We start from the raw sequence: 19,613 nt of genomic DNA on the forward strand, positions 1-19,613 counted from the left end.
AAGGCATGAGTAATGCATTCCAGCTGTTGCATCATCCTTGAGGCTGCTTAAGTTTGTGCCAATGAACCAGCCCCTTGGAAAGTGCAAAGGTGAAATAAAGACACCTTTGCCCCACTCCCTCACTATTTCTGTGCCACCCTCAGCTCAGCTAGAACAGAGATTTGGGGCCATTATTATTCCTCAAATAATGCACTAGACTTGTATGGTAGTTTACCAGCACTGTGTCAGAGAAGGTCCATGCCCTGAGGTGCTGATTGCACATGGTGTTTTGGACAGACATAATCAAACAACAGAAGGATTAAAGTGCAGATTTACTGGAAAAAGTAGCTATGAACAAATGGCATCTTCTTACTCAGATCTACCCACCACAGTGTGTTCAGGAGAATATCTGCTGACTTGCGTAACAAATACGAATTTCTGTGGCTTTTTACTCCTGTTCTCCCTGCTGCACTAACACAGCTGAGAAAGCATGAGCTGGATGCTACCCCTGCTTGCACATCATTAGCAGAATTGTGTATTAAGTTCCTGTCATTCCCAATGTGCAAACTCATTGAATGAGGTGGCATTGTGTGGTGTCATTTAAGCTCTGGCTGAGTGTTGCAATGCCTAAGTCCCTTTTGTGGCTCTGGGCCCATGAGGTTAAGGGCTAGATCCACAAATGTACTTAGACATCCTGCCACCTGGTGGAATCTACAGCCCCAAGTTAAGTGCCCAAGCTCCCTGTGTAATGTGTGGAGAGGGTTAGGCTCCTAAGAATGGCATTCACGAAAGCCAGCATGCTGAGCAAGGAACTGCCTAAATTAGACAGTAGGAAATGCCAAACAGGAAATTCCTCTCAGGGAGCTAGGCACCTAACTCTCGGGCAAAGGGAAGTGCCTCCCTGCACTTGGGATTCACAGTTGTGAACCCTCTCCCGGCATTCGATACCTAACGCAGATCAGTCTTTTCTCACAAAAAAAGGAGGACCCCCCCCCAACTCCTGTACAGCCTAAAGACCAGTGGTTAGAGTGCTCACCCAGGATGTAGGAGACCCAGCTTCAAATCCCCACTCTGCCTGATTTAGACCAGTGACTTGAACCCAGGGGTCACCCTCACTTCCCAGGTGAGTGCCTTAACCATAGGGCTAAGGGTATTCTCAATCTCTCGTATTGAAAATGTTCCACGTTGTATGAAATACTTAAATTTTCATTGGAGCAGGGAGAGGGAGGCTGTCCCAAGAAAATGGGAGGCAGCCTGAAAAGGGCATGAAGTCAAGGGTGGGTAAAGTGGACAAAGGGAGCAGTCCAGAGGGAATGATCCTAATTCCAAAGCGCCCTGGAGACAGCAGGATGGTGAGCTGTTGCAGTAACATGCTATCAATGTGAAATCACACACCTAGGGAAAGAAGATAAACAGCATGGTTAAAAAATTGCAGAACATCTACCTGGAAATTGGAAAAGAAACAGAAAATCTAAGAGTGATATGTGGTAGTATTTATACTGTATGAACTCAGAGTGATAATGGAAACAAATGTGGCAATACTGAATATTGAAGGGGATTTTATGTAAAACTAGAGATTACACTACAAAGTCTTGGAATAGTGGGTACCATTCTGTATACTTTAAAGTGTAATTTTATCTGAAAAGTGACTGTAAAAATGGCACCATTTGGTCCTCTATTGATTGTCTCTTGGTGATTTCTGGATCATATCTGCTCAGTTTGCAAAGGAATACGAGTTCCTTCTAGGTGCCAGCCCTGCAACTCTAGCCTGGAGACTGAAAACACTTGGGTTCTTTCACCCTCAACAATAATGTTGTAGTAATAGTTGTTCTGTAGGACCTCAGAGGAAAAAATAGTAAAAAGATATTTCAGTCCCTAAAGTCAGCAGACAAGACTCCGAATACATAGGGGGACTCAGATCAGTTGAGTGAGAACATGCCATTTTTTACATATTCCCTTTCCACTGAACTTTAAGGCCATTGAAAATCAAGAGGGAAATACAGAGAAGGGCAATGCAGCAAAGATTGGTGGAGATGGTACATAAGGAGTGAAGTCCCCTTAGTGAGAATGCACTGTACCCGGCCTTCCTGAGATTATACGAGGGTGGCAGTAGGTTGTTAATTTGACTGTCTCAACTGCAATAATATCACATGGGGAGAAAGGTGATTTCTAACATAACCAGCGCTCAACCTATTTAAAGTAAAAATCAATACTTTTATTTGCTCATGGAAATTGACGCAGAAGCCAGTGCAGGTATCAATGTAATGTGATCCCAGCAAGAGAATCCTTTAAGAACTTGCATCCTAGAAATACCTCCTATCCTCTCTCATCATTTTCTTTCTTCAATCTCTCTCAGATTAGTTCATTTTGAATTCAAGTTGCAATCTCTCATTAGCAGACACTAATTTATTATTTGAGTGCCTCACAAACACTTAACCTGCTTCCTCAAATGGTTGGAGGATTTACTGGGGAAACAACAAAGAAAATATTATTTCTCTTGAAAGTGCTCTCAGTTTATTTAAAACTGAAAGTAAAGGGATCTCCTTTTGCAGTTGGACTGCTTTGATAGTTTCACTACCACACCATGCTGGGAAATAGGTTAAACAGCTCTACTGAAGCCATTGGCAGTAGGTCAGCTATGTGCCTCCTGCTGTTAGGGTCTAGCTTGCAAAGAGCGTTTATAGGGAAAAGTTCTTCCACTTGTTAGAATCCTGTGTGCACATCATTTCAGTTAAGAAAACCACTGAAGACCTTGAGAGCAGCTTGCATGGGGGTATCAGTTCACATATTAAGGAACCTAGGATTTGTCATCAGATCATTGATCTGTCAAATCTGTTACCCTGCAATACCTGATGTTTCCTGGTGAAAAATTCCTATAATGCATCTGGGTACTTGTGCAATGCTGTGCAGAAGGAGGGACTGGGAGAAATGCCTTCTTGATCCTGTGGTGATTAGCAGACACCCTCAGTGTATGATGTAATTCCCATCATTGGTCTGTAAATGAATGCTCTTTTTTGGTGCAGGCTTTCATTAAGCACTTACTGTTCTTGCTTTCACTGCATTCAGTGATGTCATGCATGTGATGTTACTTCTTTAATTCTCGTGATTCTGCCACATTGGTGTCCCCGTCTCCCCATCCTATTCTGAGGGTTAAAGAAATGTGTGCCACTGGTTAGAATGGTCGCTACACTCTTTTTTTGGTGTTTCCACCCATGATGGGAAGCTATTCCAAGAGCCAGAACAGCTGTTTACACAGTATGCAGTTGCATTAAGCTGCACTCCATGTTTCACAAGTTGCTACATTACAGTATGTAACACGCAAAGTAACTGGCATAAAAACAACGGCGTATGTTTGAATGCTTGGTAAAGAATTCTTGAACAGATACCTTTCCTAGCCCTCTGTAACAAGGCCCAAACACTGGGCAGAGTAAAAAACCCTCACTCTCTTCTGGCTTTATCAACAACACAATATAATGTTTAACATAAGCTTTCTCCACAAGGTTGGCTGCTTTTAGGGTTCCTCCGGTCCCACAGGACTGCTCAGCCCCTACCCTAGATCTATTCTCTAGAGAGCCACTCTCCTCATTTTATTATACCTAGCACTTACAGCACTTTTCTTCACGACCCCCATTTTTACAGATGGGGCAGCTGAAGCACAGAGAAGTGAAGTGACATGTTCACTATGCCACACTAAGGTAATAAGCCAGTTGTGTTAGTGAGTCAGTAGAAGCTGCTTAACCTTTACCCAGCAGGTTCAATGCCTGTTACCAGAACCAGGTGTTTCATCAGGAAAACATTGCTAGTCTGTTACATAGTTTTTATAGACTAAGAATCTACCTGACCCTTCACTCAAAAGTTGTAACAAACCTAAATTGAAATTAGATGTCACTGTTTTTCACCTTCTCACACCTCCTGGTGCTGGTTGGGACTGGATGCAGAAGTGCTGACAGAGCATGAAGACAATTGTTTCCAGGGAACTTCTGTGCTATGTAGAGCTGAGTGAATTTTTTGTTTGGAAAAAAAATGTATTTGCCAAAAAAAAAAAAATTATGAAGTTTTGGGTCCACAAACTATTCATGAATTTGCCAAATAGTTTGTCAGTATTTTTTGGGGGGTGTCTAGATTTAAAAGAGGACTTAGGTACCATTCGCAAAACTGAGGAGGGGATGGTGCTACCCTTACATAATAGCCCAGTAATTAGAGTACACACCCAAGTTCAGCTACCCATGCCGTCTGAGTTAGGGTATCAAGTATCAGGGGGTAGCCGTGTTAGTCTGTATCTACAAAAACAACAAGGAGTCTGGTGGCACCTTAAAAACTAACAGATTTATTTGGGCATAAGCTTTCGTGGGTAAAAACCTCACTTCTTCAGATGCATAGAGTGAAAGTTACAGATGCAGGCATTATATACTGACACATGGAGAGCAGGGAGTTACTTCACAAGTGGAGAACCAGTGTTGACAGGGCCAATTCAATCAGGGTGGATGTAGTCCACTCCCAATAATAGATGAGGAGGTGTCAATTCCAGGAGAGGAAAAGCTGCACCTGCACATCTACTAATATTATATATGCCATCATGTGCCAGCAATGCCCCTCTGCCGTGTACATTGGCCAAACCGGACAGTCCCTCTGCAAGAGAATAAATGGACACAAATCGGACATCAGGAATGGTAACATACAAAAGCCAGTAAGTGAACACTTCAATCTCCCTGGTCATTCTATTACAGATTTAAAAGTCACTATCATTGAACAAAAAAACTTCAGAAACAGACTTCAAAGAGAAACAGCAGAACTAAAATTCATTTGCAAATTTAACACCATTAATCTGGGCTTGAATAGGGACTGGGAGTGGCTGGTTTATTACAGAAGCAGCTTTTCCTCTCCTGGAATTGACACCATCCTCATCTATTATTGGGAGTGGACTACATCCACCCTGATTGAATTGGCCCTGTCAACACTGGTTCTCCACTTGCGAAGTAACTTCCTGCTCTCCATGTGTCAGTATATAATGCCTGCATCTGTAACTTTCACTCTATGCATCTGAAGAAGTGAGGTTTTTACCCACGAAAGCTTATGCCCAAATAAATCTGTTAGTCTTTAAGGTGCCACCAGACTCCTTGTTGAGTTAGGGTAGGAACCTGAATGTGTGTCTTCTCTATTGTAGGTGAGGGACCTAACCATTGGGCTATAGGATATTCTTGAGTGAGTCAATCTCTCTCTCTGGCCCAATGAATACTTAAATGTATGCAGTGGAATAACTTCAACTGGAGAGATGGAGGCTCTCCCCCCACCCTGCAATGTTCTATAGCCCTATGGTTAGGGCACACACCTACACTCAAGAAATGAAAGTACAGATCCATATGCCAAATCTGGCAGAGTGGGGGGCTGAAACCCAGATCTCATACATCCCAGGTGAGTGCTTTTAGCTAGAGGATGGGGGAGGCAACACCCCCTTCACAATTTTTTGCATAGCCTTTCCACATTTTCTTTACTTTTAATAAAGAAGTGGTTAGACATGTCCAACATTGAAACAAAATGTTTTGTTTGACCTGAAACAAATTTTTGTTTCAATTTGATCTGTAATTTTTTTTTGCTTTAAGCCAGCAAACAGAAACAATCAGTTCTTTGCACAGCTGTACCCCTGAGCGTAAGCAGGAGTTTCTGGAGAACTTCAGAGGATCTCTCTTCTTGTGAGATTTCCCACCCAATTTAGCAGATTCTGTAATTTCAAAAAAAGAAAAAAATCTGAACTTTTGGGTATTTGTATGACTAACCTGAAGTCTGAACTTTTTGAGGCTTTTCCATCACTAATGTGTGTGTCTTGTTTTTTCAGCCATAATCCAACATGATGTACAGTGTTGTAGTGGTTTAGTCTGTGACTCACCTAACTGTAGCTTGATGTAAAAGCTGTGGTCCATTAGCCCCAAGAATCAGAGCAGCACAGACCGCAGTGGAGTTCCTTGTAGGAAAATGACAGTGCTAAGAAGGTTACTCATGAGAAGAATGCAAACTATCGATCATTTTTGATGTAGAGTTACTGCAGTTTTGTAGCATTCCAAATGTTCAATGAATTTGATACCATAATTTTTCATTGACATATAATGCTTATACTGTTACGAGTTTCTTTACAGGATCAAAACAATTGCCACACCAAGCAAGGAGCAAAATAAATCATGCATATAATTATTGGTAGAGATGGGCTGAAGATGAAAAATTTCAATCTAGCTCCACATTTTGCAAACCCCAACATCTGGGAGTGTTAGATCATTGGCTCATTGTAAAGATAGAAGCCAGTTGCAAAATACAAATCCATATTCTGATTTCTAAATACCTGCAAAGTTCAAAGAAGTTTGGTTCAGCCCTATAACTAATTCCTATATAAAATATAATGTTTATACGTCTCTTAATGACAGTGTAATAACTGGCACTCAACAGTGTTGAGTGCCTCTTGTTGGCTTGATATGGAACTGCAGCTATGTCTCTGCCTCGGTTTCCCCAGCTGGCTGTCAATAAATTCAATGAGACTTACATACAGTGAACTATGCCCCTTCAGGGGTCTAATCTATTTAAACAAGCTTTCGCCTTCTGCCACAGGTCCCCGGGCTTCTCCGTTGTCTGGAGCTCAGCAGTCTCTTCCCTGCTGACTCAGAGTATCTCCCAGGCCTCCCTGCCTGGAGAACTTTGCACTTTGTCTCCTCTGGAGCTTTTTCTCTCTGTGTTCTGTTCCTTACCCTGAGAGCCTTTGCTCACCAGAGAGACTCCAGCAGGAGTAGCTTCCTACCCAGCTCTCCTGAGGTGCTCACTTCCTCTCTCTTTTCTGGCTCCTGCCAGAGCACTCATAACTCTTTATTAGGCCCAGATGTTCCTTAACTAATAACTACCATCCGGTTAGACATCCACAGGTGGATCTGGGCTGTCTTACTCTCCTCAGCAGAACCTGTCACTGGGAGGTGGGGTGACTGACACCTCAAAGGGCCAGCCACCATGACCTATCTTTCTCCCCCTGAACTGACCTGTACTCAAAGGCAGGCTTGACAAAAACTAACTCTTGATCATGTCCTGCAGCCAAGGGGGTACTTCCTGCCTTGCTGTCACAAGGAAGTCTACAAGACCTCTGGCGATCTTTGTATTCTTGTCATTGAAGTACGAAGAGCCCAAGAGTGTTGTTCCCCAGAGTCCTGTGTAGCTCAAGTGATGAACCAAATCCCCAGTAGTCTTTGGCATGTCGTAGTTCAGAACAGCCTGTACTCCCTTGGAAGTCAAGCCCTCTGGCAATAATCGGAGATCATCAATAGCATTGGGCTTTCACGGTTGGTAAGTCACTGTAAAGCTGTATCGTGTTCTCTTCAAGAGCAGCTGCCCAGAATACACTCACACACATACCCTTCAGAGTTACGGGACTCCTTCATCCAGACTAGCGCCTTTGTTAGTGTTTCAAATTACAACTGACTGCAACAATCTTTTTTCCCCACAGTCTTCAGTAAAGGAACAATGGGAGCCCATTTCTGATCCTCTGCAGCCACATGACTGTGTGTGTGATGTTATCAGTTGAAGAAGTACTTTTATGCCCCTCTCCTTGTGGGGTCGTCTTTTCTTTAGGCTGGATTTCTGTTTAGCCTGACTCTGGTAATGGCTTTGTATTGCTGTTCCCAGGCTTCTGGGTGGGGAGACGACCCTGTCTCTTCGCTCTTTATTTTAGTTTCCTCTTGGTTGCGTAGTTTTACAGCACTAACATGGTGGCTTTTCCCTTCAGTGGCCCGAAGCCCCACCTCAAGTACCCAATCCTATGCAATGTGCACATTCACCATGAATAGTGCCCCCTCATGCCTGGAGGCAGCATTGCAGAAATCCAAGCCAAGTCACATACAAGTTCAAATGCCTTCTAGGATAACACAAGGTCAAACTGAAAGTCCATGACAAATGCTCAGACTAATAATTCTTGTGCCTCTCTCAGGCTCCCCTGAAGTCCTATTTGTGGTCCCTGCAGAGCTTCTCTTATGTTTGTTCTCCCCAGCAGGATTCCTTACTGTCTTCCTTCCCCCGGGATTCTGGCAGGGACTGCCTACAAGGAGCAGGAGGAGCCGTATCTCAGGCATCACCCACTGGATCCTGCCCTGCTCCCTCTGGGTCTCTTCTATTTCCTGTTGCCCTTGCAGAATGCCAGCCTCAGGACTGTCTTCATGGATGCTTGCCCTGTGTTCCAGGGGCTCATCTTAGGAATTAGCTCTACTCCCATGGCTCTGCTCTCTGACTACAGCCAGCCCCAAACTGCTGGACCCTCCTTTGCAGTCTCTCCCCTCAGAGTGAATTCCCAGCTCTGTTTACGTCATCCTTCCTGACTCCCTGCAGCGGGAGTAACTAATTATCGGTAAGCTGCTGAATCACCATTAGCTGGGGGCGAGGCTGAGCCCAGCCAGCCAGCCAGTGACAGTCAAACTGAAGGATCCAGTTCTGGTTTATTTTGGTGGTTTCCAAGAATTGGTCTGCAGAGCATTTGCTGGTGGCCCAGAGCGAGCTGGGTGGTCATATAGTGCTGGCTTTCCCTTGTTGCTTTCAGTTGCTATACTGCATTAAAAGACAGGAAAAAATATTAAATTCTTTCCAATGTAAACTGTTGTTGAAGTTGTCACAGGGATGCTGTGCAATCATGAATGGAAAAGGAGGTTGCCCATGCAGTTGCAAAAGGGACAGGACATGGGTGCACACAACTGTGAATGAGTAGGGAGGTATCTATGTGTGACCATTGGTGCCTGGCGGGGGCCACATTGAGATTGCTCAATCAGGGCAAACTGCAAAGAATGGGGCAGATGATCCCCCAAATTGGTGGTTATTCTAATAATTAGATTCACCAAACCAGCAAAAAACAGCTTCTACAACACCTTACTGGTTACCCACAAGCCAAAAATACAGCTCCCTTAAAGCAATTCAGCCTTGGGCTCCCACACAGACAGTCAAGGCAAATATGAGGATTACTGAAAATCTTGTTAATCATAAAGTTCTACCAATCCCAAGGGATCAGACACATTACCTGCCAGGTCCATGAATATTTCAGATCTCACACAAATACACGCATGCTTACAACCAATTCTATTAACTAAACTAAAAAATTATTAAAAAGAAAAGAGAGAGAGAGTATTGTGGTTAATAGGTCATTATATACAGGTATGAATAAAGTTCTTAGGTCAAAAAGAACAGGAGTACTTGTGGCACCTTAGAGACTAACAAATTTATTTGAGCATAAGCTTTTGTGGCCTACATCCCACTTCTTCGGATGCAGAGAAGAAGTGAGATGTAGCCCACGAAAGCTTATGCTCAAATACATTTGTTAGTCTCTAAGGTGTCACAAGTACTCCTGTTCTTTTTGCGGATACAGACTAACACGGCTGCTACTCTGAAACCTGTTCTTAGGTCAGTTTCATAGTAGAGATGGTGAGCTGCTGAACTGCAAAAGGTTCTTTCCAGAATCAGTTCATCAGGTTATAGTCCAAATAGGCAGTCCATATACAGTGTTTATTGAATTTATTCTGTGAGAGTTAGCAGGGTAATCCAGACTGGAGCTGAAGACCTTGGTCTTGTGACTCAAGCTTCCCCTGACCAAGCTTAAGCAGATCTGAGATAACAGGATCAGGGCCCTAGAGTTCTTTTATCGATCTCTGGCAGACTGTCAATAGTCTTTGGACAGGAGGTATTCCTTGGGTGAAGCATTGTGGCTTTGAAATAAAACCTCCTATTTCCTATGTATACACAGGTAACTAGTTGCATTCATCAGCATAAGGTAATTATCCATTAAGCAGTTCATAGACAGTTTGCTACAAACTTTAAAGAGAAATATATACAATGATATTACACCCAAGTTTCATCTAAATGCTAAGATCCCCTTTTGATCTCTCAGTTAATAGAATATAGTAACAGACAGAAACGTCTGGTTACATTGTTAACCTCTAACAAGATATAGGTCAGTGGTTCTAAAACTTTTGTAATGGTGATCCCTTTCAATAGCAAGCCTCTGAGTGTGACCCCCCCTTATAAATTAAAAACACCTTTTTATCTATTTAACACCAATATAAATGCTGGATGCAAAGCAGGGTTTGGAGTGGAGGCTGACAGCTCGTGACCCCCTCACGTAATAACCTCATGACCTCCTGAGGGGTCCTGACCCCCAGTTTGAGAACCCCTGATATAGATAAACACAGACAAATACAATCACTATCTTCTTCTAATTCTAAGGAATGGCCTTAATTACCATTTATATACTTTTCTAATATGTCTTTAAAGGTTGAATTTGCATCATTTAGCTTGCTAGTTGCATAACCCTGTCTGGCTCTGTGTCACACCATGAGACAAGCTTTTGACTAGGATGTTAGTCCATATTGTGAAAAAAAATTGAGTCTGCCAATCTACTTGTATACTGGATTCCACATATTATTGTCCAGCAAATAATGTAACGGGGGTGGGGGGAGTGGGGAGGGGATTTGCTTTTGTGCTATTTTCACTAGCTCTAAAAATGATGGGCCTGATTCATCATTGTCCTTGTATAATCATTTATGTTAATGCACAGTGAATGTACAATACTACTATTCTGGTCTGGTGGCATTTTACCCTTGCTTTGCCCTGGTGTAAATGGTGGTGCAGGGTAGTAGTGAATCAGGCCTGATGGCTCTCCATCCAGTTGTGTGGTGCACATTACCTTTATATGAGCTAATGGTCATTTTTCGTTTCTCTTAAAAACCTTTGTCTGTGTTTATTGTCCATGAAATTGAGGGAATTATAATGCTGGCTTGAACAAGCAGATGTCCCAAGTGTTTCCTGGTCCTGATCTGTAACACCCAGCATCTTCCAGTTATTGTCCTATCATAAGCAGAGACTGAATTGTCACTCACACTGAAATGCATGCTGACGTGGACATATGGGGACTAGGGAGAGAAGCTATACGTCATACAAAACAGTACAAAGTGGAATCCTGCAATTCTGGGTTTATCTCAGCAAGAAACAATTCCTAATGAAGTTATATCAGATTTTAATGTTTTCAGAAAGCTCCTCAAAGCAAAATAATTCCCCAAAGAAAAAAATAGAGTAAGTTTGAATACTCTGAATACTCTAGCATTGTTTATCTGCTTGGTACTTGAGTATGATTTTTTTTCAGATCTTGCATTGGATTAGTCATGTTTATTGTAATCTTTTCCTGTTAGCTCTCCGAAAATAGACAAAGGGTAAACACAAGTGTTCAGAAAAATAAATGAGGGGAAGAATAGCATACAATATTTGTTTTAAAATGGCATTTATGAGACATAATGTATTTAGGCTATTACCTGGGTGTTGTCTGCTGTGTCTCATATTCAAGCAACCTTTCACAATTCAACTTTGCAGGTTTCAAGGAAATGCAGTTTCTACTCCTTCTGAGAAGAACAATAGGACTGTGCACTGGCTGGTTAGATTGGTAACTGTCCAGTTTAGTCCATAGCCTCTAGGGATATTATAAAGACAATTTCTGAAACCTTATTTCCTTTCTAGATGATCTAATCTGAAATGAGACCTCAGTTCTGGATTAAGGCACATAGTTTGGAGAACTAATTTGAAAACATGTAATATACATCTTAACCTCCACATTCCCTCTATAGGATAAACATATTAAATTTAAATTGGAGTTTAAAATAATCTACAATAGACCAGTGATTTCTTGGGCTGTTGTACCAAATTCTGAGTTCATTTATAGCACAGTAAATTTGGAACAATTGCACTGAAGTCAACAGAGTTAACTGTTGACTGTTGAGATAACTGAAAATCAGAATCTTGACCCAGTGACCTCAGCTGTATCAACCAGGGTTGAAAAAATTAATATTACATCACTGATGTAGGTATTTAATTTACAGCAGCTAGAACTTTCTTTCTCTCCCAGATTAAAGGCTCAACAGCATAGTCTTACGCAGATCCCCATGCAGTGTTGCCAGCTCTCAAAATGTTATCTCCAGGCTCACGATATCTAGTGTTTTACTTGGAGCCACATCTCTTGGAGTCAGGGGATTACATGAGAATTCCAGCCTTCATTTAAAAACATAGTGAGTTTCTAGCCCTCGTGGTTGTTGTGAAAAGCTGGAAAATGTGACCTGAGTGCACCCTAAAGGCTCAGAAATCAAATAAAAAGACCCCCCCACAAGTATTATTATTTAAAATGTTCATGATTTTTAACCCAATTTTATGATTTTTTTACACCTGACTCATGATTTTTGACTGCTTGGGGTTGACAATACTGGTATTTTGTGTGTGTGTGCGCACGCATGTATGTATGTACTCCCCATTAATTTTTCTGAACCTGCAATGGATCCTTAGCTACTCCAAGTCACAATCTCATTTGCTCTGGGATGTGGAGCACTCCAAGCTTCATGTAGGTTAGCACACATGCCACTGACTGGGAAATAGGGAGCAGCATTGCACTGGAGCCCAGCCGAAAGGGTAGATGTTGTGGAGAGGTTCAGCCTAATATAGGGGAAAAGGCAGAAGTACCAGCAGGAGCAGCAGTGCTTTGGGACCAGGCACAACAAGGATTGTTTTTAAGGGCTTGTTTACACGACCAGTCTTGCAATATATGTTAAATTCAACAACTGGGGGAAAAGCATCAATAATCTATCAAAAATGTGTTCTCTCTTGCTGTTCCCTTTTCTAGAAAAAACAAGTGAGTCAGACAAAGATCCGGGTGATCTCCACTATCCTCTTCATCCTAGCAGGGTGCATTGTCTTTGTGACCATCCCTGCAGTCATTTTCAAACAGATTGAAGGATGGACAGCCTTGGAGTCCATTTACTTTGTGGTCATCACTCTGACCACGGTTGGCTTTGGCGATTTTGTAGCAGGTAAGTAATCTGAGCATTGAAATGTCACCCTCCAACACATTTTTCTAAGGTGCATAGCAGGCTTTTAAAAACACATTGAATTCCATTGAAAATGATTCCGAATGTCTTCATCTGTGTCACTGTGCAACTGACAAATAACACAGCAGTACAAGCTAATTTAAAATCCAGGTGTCTAGCCATCTGACGAGCACAAGCTCTGAGCAGTGTAAGCAAAATGAGTATCTTCTTCTTGGAACCTCTTACTGTCCTTTATCAGCTATGAATTGTGCATGAGTGAAATTAATTTCCTATTGAATTCAAGACATTATTAATGCCCTTTGCATCATACTGATAAAGGCTTTAATAGGTGAAGCAAGTAGCTAAGGGGATGCACTGATGAGACTTTCCCATTGGATGGCCATGTGTGAGCTGTGCAGTCCAATAGAGCTGATAGCTGCTGTAACAGGAGCACAGCTTCCATGGCATGAGCTGCAGCTTTCTAGGAGACAGTTCGCAGAATTTTACTCTCTAACCTCGATAGAAATTTTGATACTGCAGCCATCCTATTAAGGAAAACTAACATTAGAAGTGAAATGGGACTAAGAGATGTGCATTTGAGTGTTATGTACATACGGTGTATTTTCTGGGATGAGTGCAGTCCTAAACAGGTACCATAAATATTCATCCCCATCAATTACCAGCAAAGGGGCTGTCCTGGGATTGGTGGTCACAGCAGCATTGCTGAGGAAAAGGTGGTTAGAAACCGAGAGAAATCTGTTCTCCCATTGGTATGTGAGCTCCATTCCCATTAATGTTTACTGGCTATAACAAATGTGTTGAGACGAGTCTGGATCCCTGTGTTGCAAAGAGATGTACTATGCAATTGTCCTGTTATCTCCCATTACACCAATGAAATCTGAGTGAGTTATAACAATTCAAATTCAACCAGTTGGTGACCAGTTTGCTTGCTAAAAGTTGTTCTTTTATAAACAGTCCCCTCACCCTCCCTTTCTTATTTTGGTAGGGAAGACATGAGTTATCTGTGCAGATGGGCCTGAATCAAACCCCAGATCTGAATACACCTGAACTATGGGAAAATTCAGATCCAGATCTGAATTTTTTGACTTTGGTCCATCTTTAACTATTTGAATGTGAAGAATATTGGATAGAAGAATCTACTGATGGTTGGGTTTTTGTGGTATCATAAGAAGGTAACCAAAGAAATGTGGGTGTTTCACAATATTTTTCCTGGGTCTGTGGAAGTTTCCCTTCCTCATTGTTTTTTTTTTTATTTAATTCTAAAATATTAGATCTTTAAACCTAAAAAAAAAAAAAAAATGTCTGACAGCTAAAATGGACAGAAGAATAAAATCCAAAATCATTCAGCAGCCCACAGCTGATGTTTTACTAGAACCAAATGGAATGTAACCCAAAAGCCTCAAGGATGATCTCATGATAGGAGCGTTGGAGCGGGAAGCAGGAGATTTGTGGTTTATTTCTGGTCCTGCCACAGATTTCCTGTGAGACCATGAGGAAGACTCTTTAATCGCTCCCTTCCTCAGTTTCCTTATCTGTAAAATGGGGATAAAGATACACTCCTGTGAGGTAAAGTAATAACAAGGGAACTGCACTGATTTATGCCATCTGAGAATTTGGCCCAGTGTCTCTGTAAATTGGAAAAAGTGTTTGCTGTTGCTGGACGCAGTGGAAAATCTGATAGGCTGGGAAAGATAGTGTGGCACTCCATCCATTGCCTGGCTATTCAATGTGACAGACCACAGCAATCCACTTTATAGAATCTTCCACTGAGACATGTGTGACCAGAGTGGCCTCCTTGTACTATAGCAATGACAAACCTCCCTCTGGTTCACATGGTGGAGGACTGGAAAGGCAAAGTGATTCATAGTGTGTATGAAGAGAGATTAGAATCAAAAACAATATTTGGGTCCTTGCCAGCACCCGAATGCCTGGGCTTTCAAGGGAGTGTTCAATCATTGTAAGTACACTCATGCTCAGGCTGGGTAAAACTCATTTTAAGGCTCATTAGAATGTATCAGATTGCAAACAGCCTGTAAAAGCTCAGGGGAAAAACATTCAATTGTAGCATGGGTTGTCAGTGGGGACAAATCCTGTGTTCTGTCTCTGGCTATAAACATATAGATGTGTAACACTGGAGTGCATCTTCCTTAAATAAAATTAAATATGCTAATTAGTGGCCAAAATGTAAAACAGGAAAATTAGATTCTGTATCTGGATTGAAACTGTTTAAGATAAAACTGAAAATATAACAAGTGAAGAGCCCAAATCCAAACTCTGGATCTAGATGGCCCTGAATAGTCAGAAGGGTCCCTCTTTCTAGACTGGACCAGGTCAAATCCCCAGATCCAAACAGGCCCCAGCTTTATGGAAGTTGGGATCCTGATTCAAATATGATGTTTCAGGTTGGGCTCATGTGTAGAATTTAGTGAAATGTGCTTCAGATCAAAATATTTTCCATAATGTATATTCCACAGGGGGTTCTTTTACTAGTCTATCACTGATTTAAATATAGTGTATGGTATATCAGAAAATGATATTCTCTACCTGTATTAGGCTTAGTCTTTGAAAAGTTGTTTGTGCCCTTAAACAAGCAGTTAAACTGGGGATCCAATACCTTCCTCCACAATATTATTTAATGCAAAGAAAAAACTTATGGAATATTCTGATCAGCCACACAGAACATTAAACCATTTTAGGAAGGGTCTAAGTGTAGGAAGGGGCTTGGGGATTCCAGCTGTTTCTCAGACCAGACAAACTTGTAGTCATTTCATAGGACAGAAGGAACCTGCTATTGAGAACCAGGAAATACTTTAATGAGTTTCCATGAATTGTAGAAGGCCTGGTGCTAAATATTTTTGCCATCTCATGGTTCCTACGCACGAACAGAACCATGTATGCTTATTTCAGGGGGAAATACTGATATCCATTATCGGGAGTGGTACAAGCCCTTAGTCTGGTTTTGGATCCTCGTCGGCCTTGCCTACTTTGCTGCTGTCCTGAGTATGATTGGAGACTGGCTAAGAGTTCTATCCAAGAAGACAAAAGAAGAGGTATGACTGCTAGTTGATCAATGATTTATCACTTTATAAGAGAACTTTAAATGCCAGATCACTGCTGGCCAGGGAGGGATGGTCCCTTATTTGAACTAACGCTAAATAATCCCTTGTATTTACCCTTTTGGCTGCTTCTTTTCAAGCCTCTTCCTTTTTTGTATTCTACTGTGTGACTTAATGGCGCTGATCTCTTGATCCCTTAATGAGAGAGGGAGAAAAAAAAGGAATTGACTGAATCAGACTCTATGTCATTAGCATTATAGCCCTATAGAGACTGCATGATATTAGGATTTATAGCATTATCATTATGGAAAAAGAGAAGAGAGCCTCCACCACAAAATTAGAAATTGGCCACAAAATCAGGATCCAGAATTTAACTTCCTCTCACTTGCAAAGGACTGGGGATTCATAGATTTTTTTTTTTTTTTAAGGCCTGGAGTGACCATTATGATTGTCTAGTCTGGCCTCCTGCATAACACAGGCCAACATACTATTTCACCCAGTAATTCCTACATCAAGCCCCAAACTTCTGTTTGAGGTATAGCGTATCTTTTATATTTGACCCCAAGGTTTGGATCAGCCTATTATAAAGCAAGAGTCAAACTTTAATCTGTGGTGGATTTTGAACCCCCCTTCCCCTAAATTCAGGGATAGTGGTTCAGAGTCAGGGTTTGGGTTCAGGCCCATCTCTGTGAAAATGAAGTAGAAATATACTGTAAAAAAACAGAGGAAACTTTAGCCACTTTTGGCAAGAGCAGTCAATGTCCTAGTACCACTTGCCCTTGGTTAATTTCAGCCAAAACACTGTTCTCCACAGTTCATAGGGAAGGGAAAACAATATACTAGTGACTCACTAATAATCAGGGTGGAAAGTGAGGGTAGCTGCCTTGGCTCCAGCATTATACTGTTAAGCATAATGTGGTTAATTTCACCCCGCCTACATCCCAACAAAGGCCTTGGCTACACTTGGGGATTAACAGTGCTGCCGTGGCAGTGCTGTGAAACGTGAGTGTAGTTGCGCCCCAGCGCTGCAAGAGCTCTCTCGCAGCGCTGTATGTACTCCACCTCTCCGAGGGGAATAGCTTGCAGCGCTGCGAGCGAGCGTGCAGCGTTGCAGGCGCTGATTACACTGGCGCTTTACAGTGCTGCACTCGCTGCGCTCGGGGGGGGGGGGCTGCGTTTTCACACCCCTGAGCGCAGCAAGTTGCAGCGCTGTACAGCGCGAGTGTAGCCAAGGCCCAAATCTACTTTGGCAGATTAGTTAGGGAATGCATAACCAACAAGTTGTTTGCCAAATTAGTACTGCTGTTCATTATCAAGAGTTATTTGTGAAGTCAGCTGAGTCACCTGAGGCCAAATGTGTCTCTGGTGTATCTCCAAGGACACAAAGTGAGATGCATTATGGAAGAATTTGGTTTGTGTTGGTGGGCTGATCAGATGCGATATCAGCTTAAATCTATTCTCTTTTCAAGTTGGACCTTGGGAAAGGCCTGGACAGGCTTCAACATCAGTTATTCATTTCTCTCTCTTTTTTTCTGTCAGAAGAAATATTTATACAACACAGTAGCTATGTGAGCTCCCTGTTCCTAAGTCATTATTCTGTATTCATGTGCCTGGAGCTAGAAACATAACATAACAATAAATCACTTAGGGACATTTGAATGGAACTGTATGGCTCCTTGAAGCACCCACAGGGAATTTCCCAAGTGTTTTCAATCCTTGTGCTTTAGGAAACAAACTGATCAGCAGCTGGCATTTGGAAGAAATTCCAACACTTTGGTATATAATGTTTGGATAGTTCAAGTGAATTATGGAGATTTTTACACTTCCCATTAAAGACTGAAGCATTTGGTAACTTTCTGAGACAGGATACCAGACTAGATGGACCATAAGTTTCTTCCAGTATTTAAAATACTTTAATAAGAATATAGATTTTACCTAAATTAATCACTGCAGGGTTCAATACAGAACCGTCAATGGGATTGCACAGGTGTAATTGTGATCACAGTTTGGGAAATAGGTCTCTATATAATTATGTTTATGACTTCTTAGTTATTAAAGACCTCAAAGCCTCATATGGAAAAATCCTTGGTTGCTGATGGTTCTTTGAGTTGCCTATCTCCTGGACGAGTGCACAGAGGTTATCAATTAGTGGTTTTATTGTTTCCCTAATGAAGAAAGGGTTGGTCAGAGTGTGAGAGTATCCTTCTGACTTGCAAGCTGGACATAAAATGTCCACTGGTGGCAGCCAAATGCAAGAAGATAAAGAACTTACTATGTGAGATACAGGTCGTTAGCCCGTCTAGACATAGTATGATTAAAGCTGAGCCTGATGCTACCACTGCCAAATTTTGGGGAAGTTTGGAGCAGGCTCCAGCTCCGGATTGAGTCTTTTCAGCTCTGACCAATCTCTAATTCTATGACATAGAGTAAAAATGTGTGTTGTTATTCTACAGTGAGAATTTCCCTCTTTCCTTAGCATGTTTTTGTTTGTTTGTTTTCTGGAAGGTTGGTGAAATAAAAGCCCACGCGGCTGAATGGAAAGCCAACGTGACTGCTGAGTTCAGGGAAACCCGGAGGCGGCTCAGCGTGGAGATCCATGACAAGCTTCAGAGGGCAGCCACCATTCGGAGCATGGAACGTAGGCGCCTAGGGCTGGACCAGAGGGCCCACTCCCTGGATATGCTCTCTCCGGAAAAGCGCTCTGTCTTCGCTGCCTTGGAGACGGGACGCTTCAAGGCCTCATCTCAGGAAAGCATCAACAACAGACCTAACAACCTGCGCCTTAAAGGGACAGAACAGCTCAACAAGCATGGGCAGGGGTCATCTGAGGATAACATCATCAACAAGTTTGGCTCCTCGTCCAAGCTGACCAAAAGGAAAAACAAAGACCTGAAAAAGTGCATCCCCGAGGATGTGCGGAAAATTTATGAGACCTTCCGACACCTCTCCTTGGATGAAGAGAAGAAGGAAGAGGAGACTGAGAAGATGTGTAACTCAGAGAACTCTTCTAGCACAGCTATCCTGACTAATTGTATTCAGCAACACTTGGACCTGGAAAATGGAACCATCTCCATTGAAACCAAAGAAAGGGAACATGAAAACAAAACATTACTTGAAGACAGAAATTAAATGTAAAAGATGCTTGACTTTAATTAACTTATGTTAGTGTTTTTATATACATACATACATATATATATATATATATATATATATATATATTGAGACACGTGCCTTATACAGACTCCTTATTCAGTCTGAATTACATAGCATCGAAGAATATTTCACTGTGCCATAATGACTGAAGCTTGCTCTGCCAAAATGAATCAGAAACACAGCACTGGAGAATGGCAACAGAAAGCAACACATGGGGAACTTCAGCCTGTGTAAGATGACAGTGGCAAAATGCAAAGGGAGAAACTTACCATGGCAATACAACTGGAGTGCTACCACCATGGCATAATGTTTGCAAAGGACAGCTATGTTAGAAGAACCCGTGGGAGGGTGAAAAAAGAGGCGAGAACTGTGTGTCTTTTAAATTGATCATGGCTTCACTGAGCCTCCCACTGGTGATTGAAAAGAGGAGAAATAATTGGGATGAACTAGCAACTTTCAATAAGGCTGAGTTTACATTTTGGCACGTGATCCAAGCTAGATTTTTTTTTTCATTTTTTAAAAACAGATGCATTATCTTTCTAAACTCCAAAAGCATGTC

The 19,613-nt window shown here is 42.0% G+C and overlaps 1 protein-coding gene across 1 annotated transcript in view; it reads left to right on the plus strand.

Annotated features, from left to right (window-relative positions):
• The window catches only part of KCNK10 (potassium two pore domain channel subfamily K member 10), a 55,930-nt gene extending 36,828 nt beyond the window's left edge, over window positions 1-19,102 (plus strand). The window contains exons 4-6 of the mRNA XM_034770300.1: window positions 12,641-12,827; window positions 15,753-15,895; window positions 18,407-19,102. Coding sequence (XP_034626191.1) covers window positions 12,641-12,827; window positions 15,753-15,895; window positions 18,407-19,030 — 954 coding nt within the window. The 3' untranslated portion in view covers window positions 19,031-19,102. The remainder of the gene's footprint in view (window positions 1-12,640; window positions 12,828-15,752; window positions 15,896-18,406) is intronic.
• Window positions 19,103-19,613: the final 511 nt, after the last annotated feature.

The sequence above is a fragment of the Trachemys scripta genome, chromosome 4, assembly GCF_013100865.1.
Source record: "Trachemys scripta elegans isolate TJP31775 chromosome 4, CAS_Tse_1.0, whole genome shotgun sequence".
NCBI lineage: Eukaryota > Metazoa > Chordata > Testudines > Emydidae > Trachemys > Trachemys scripta.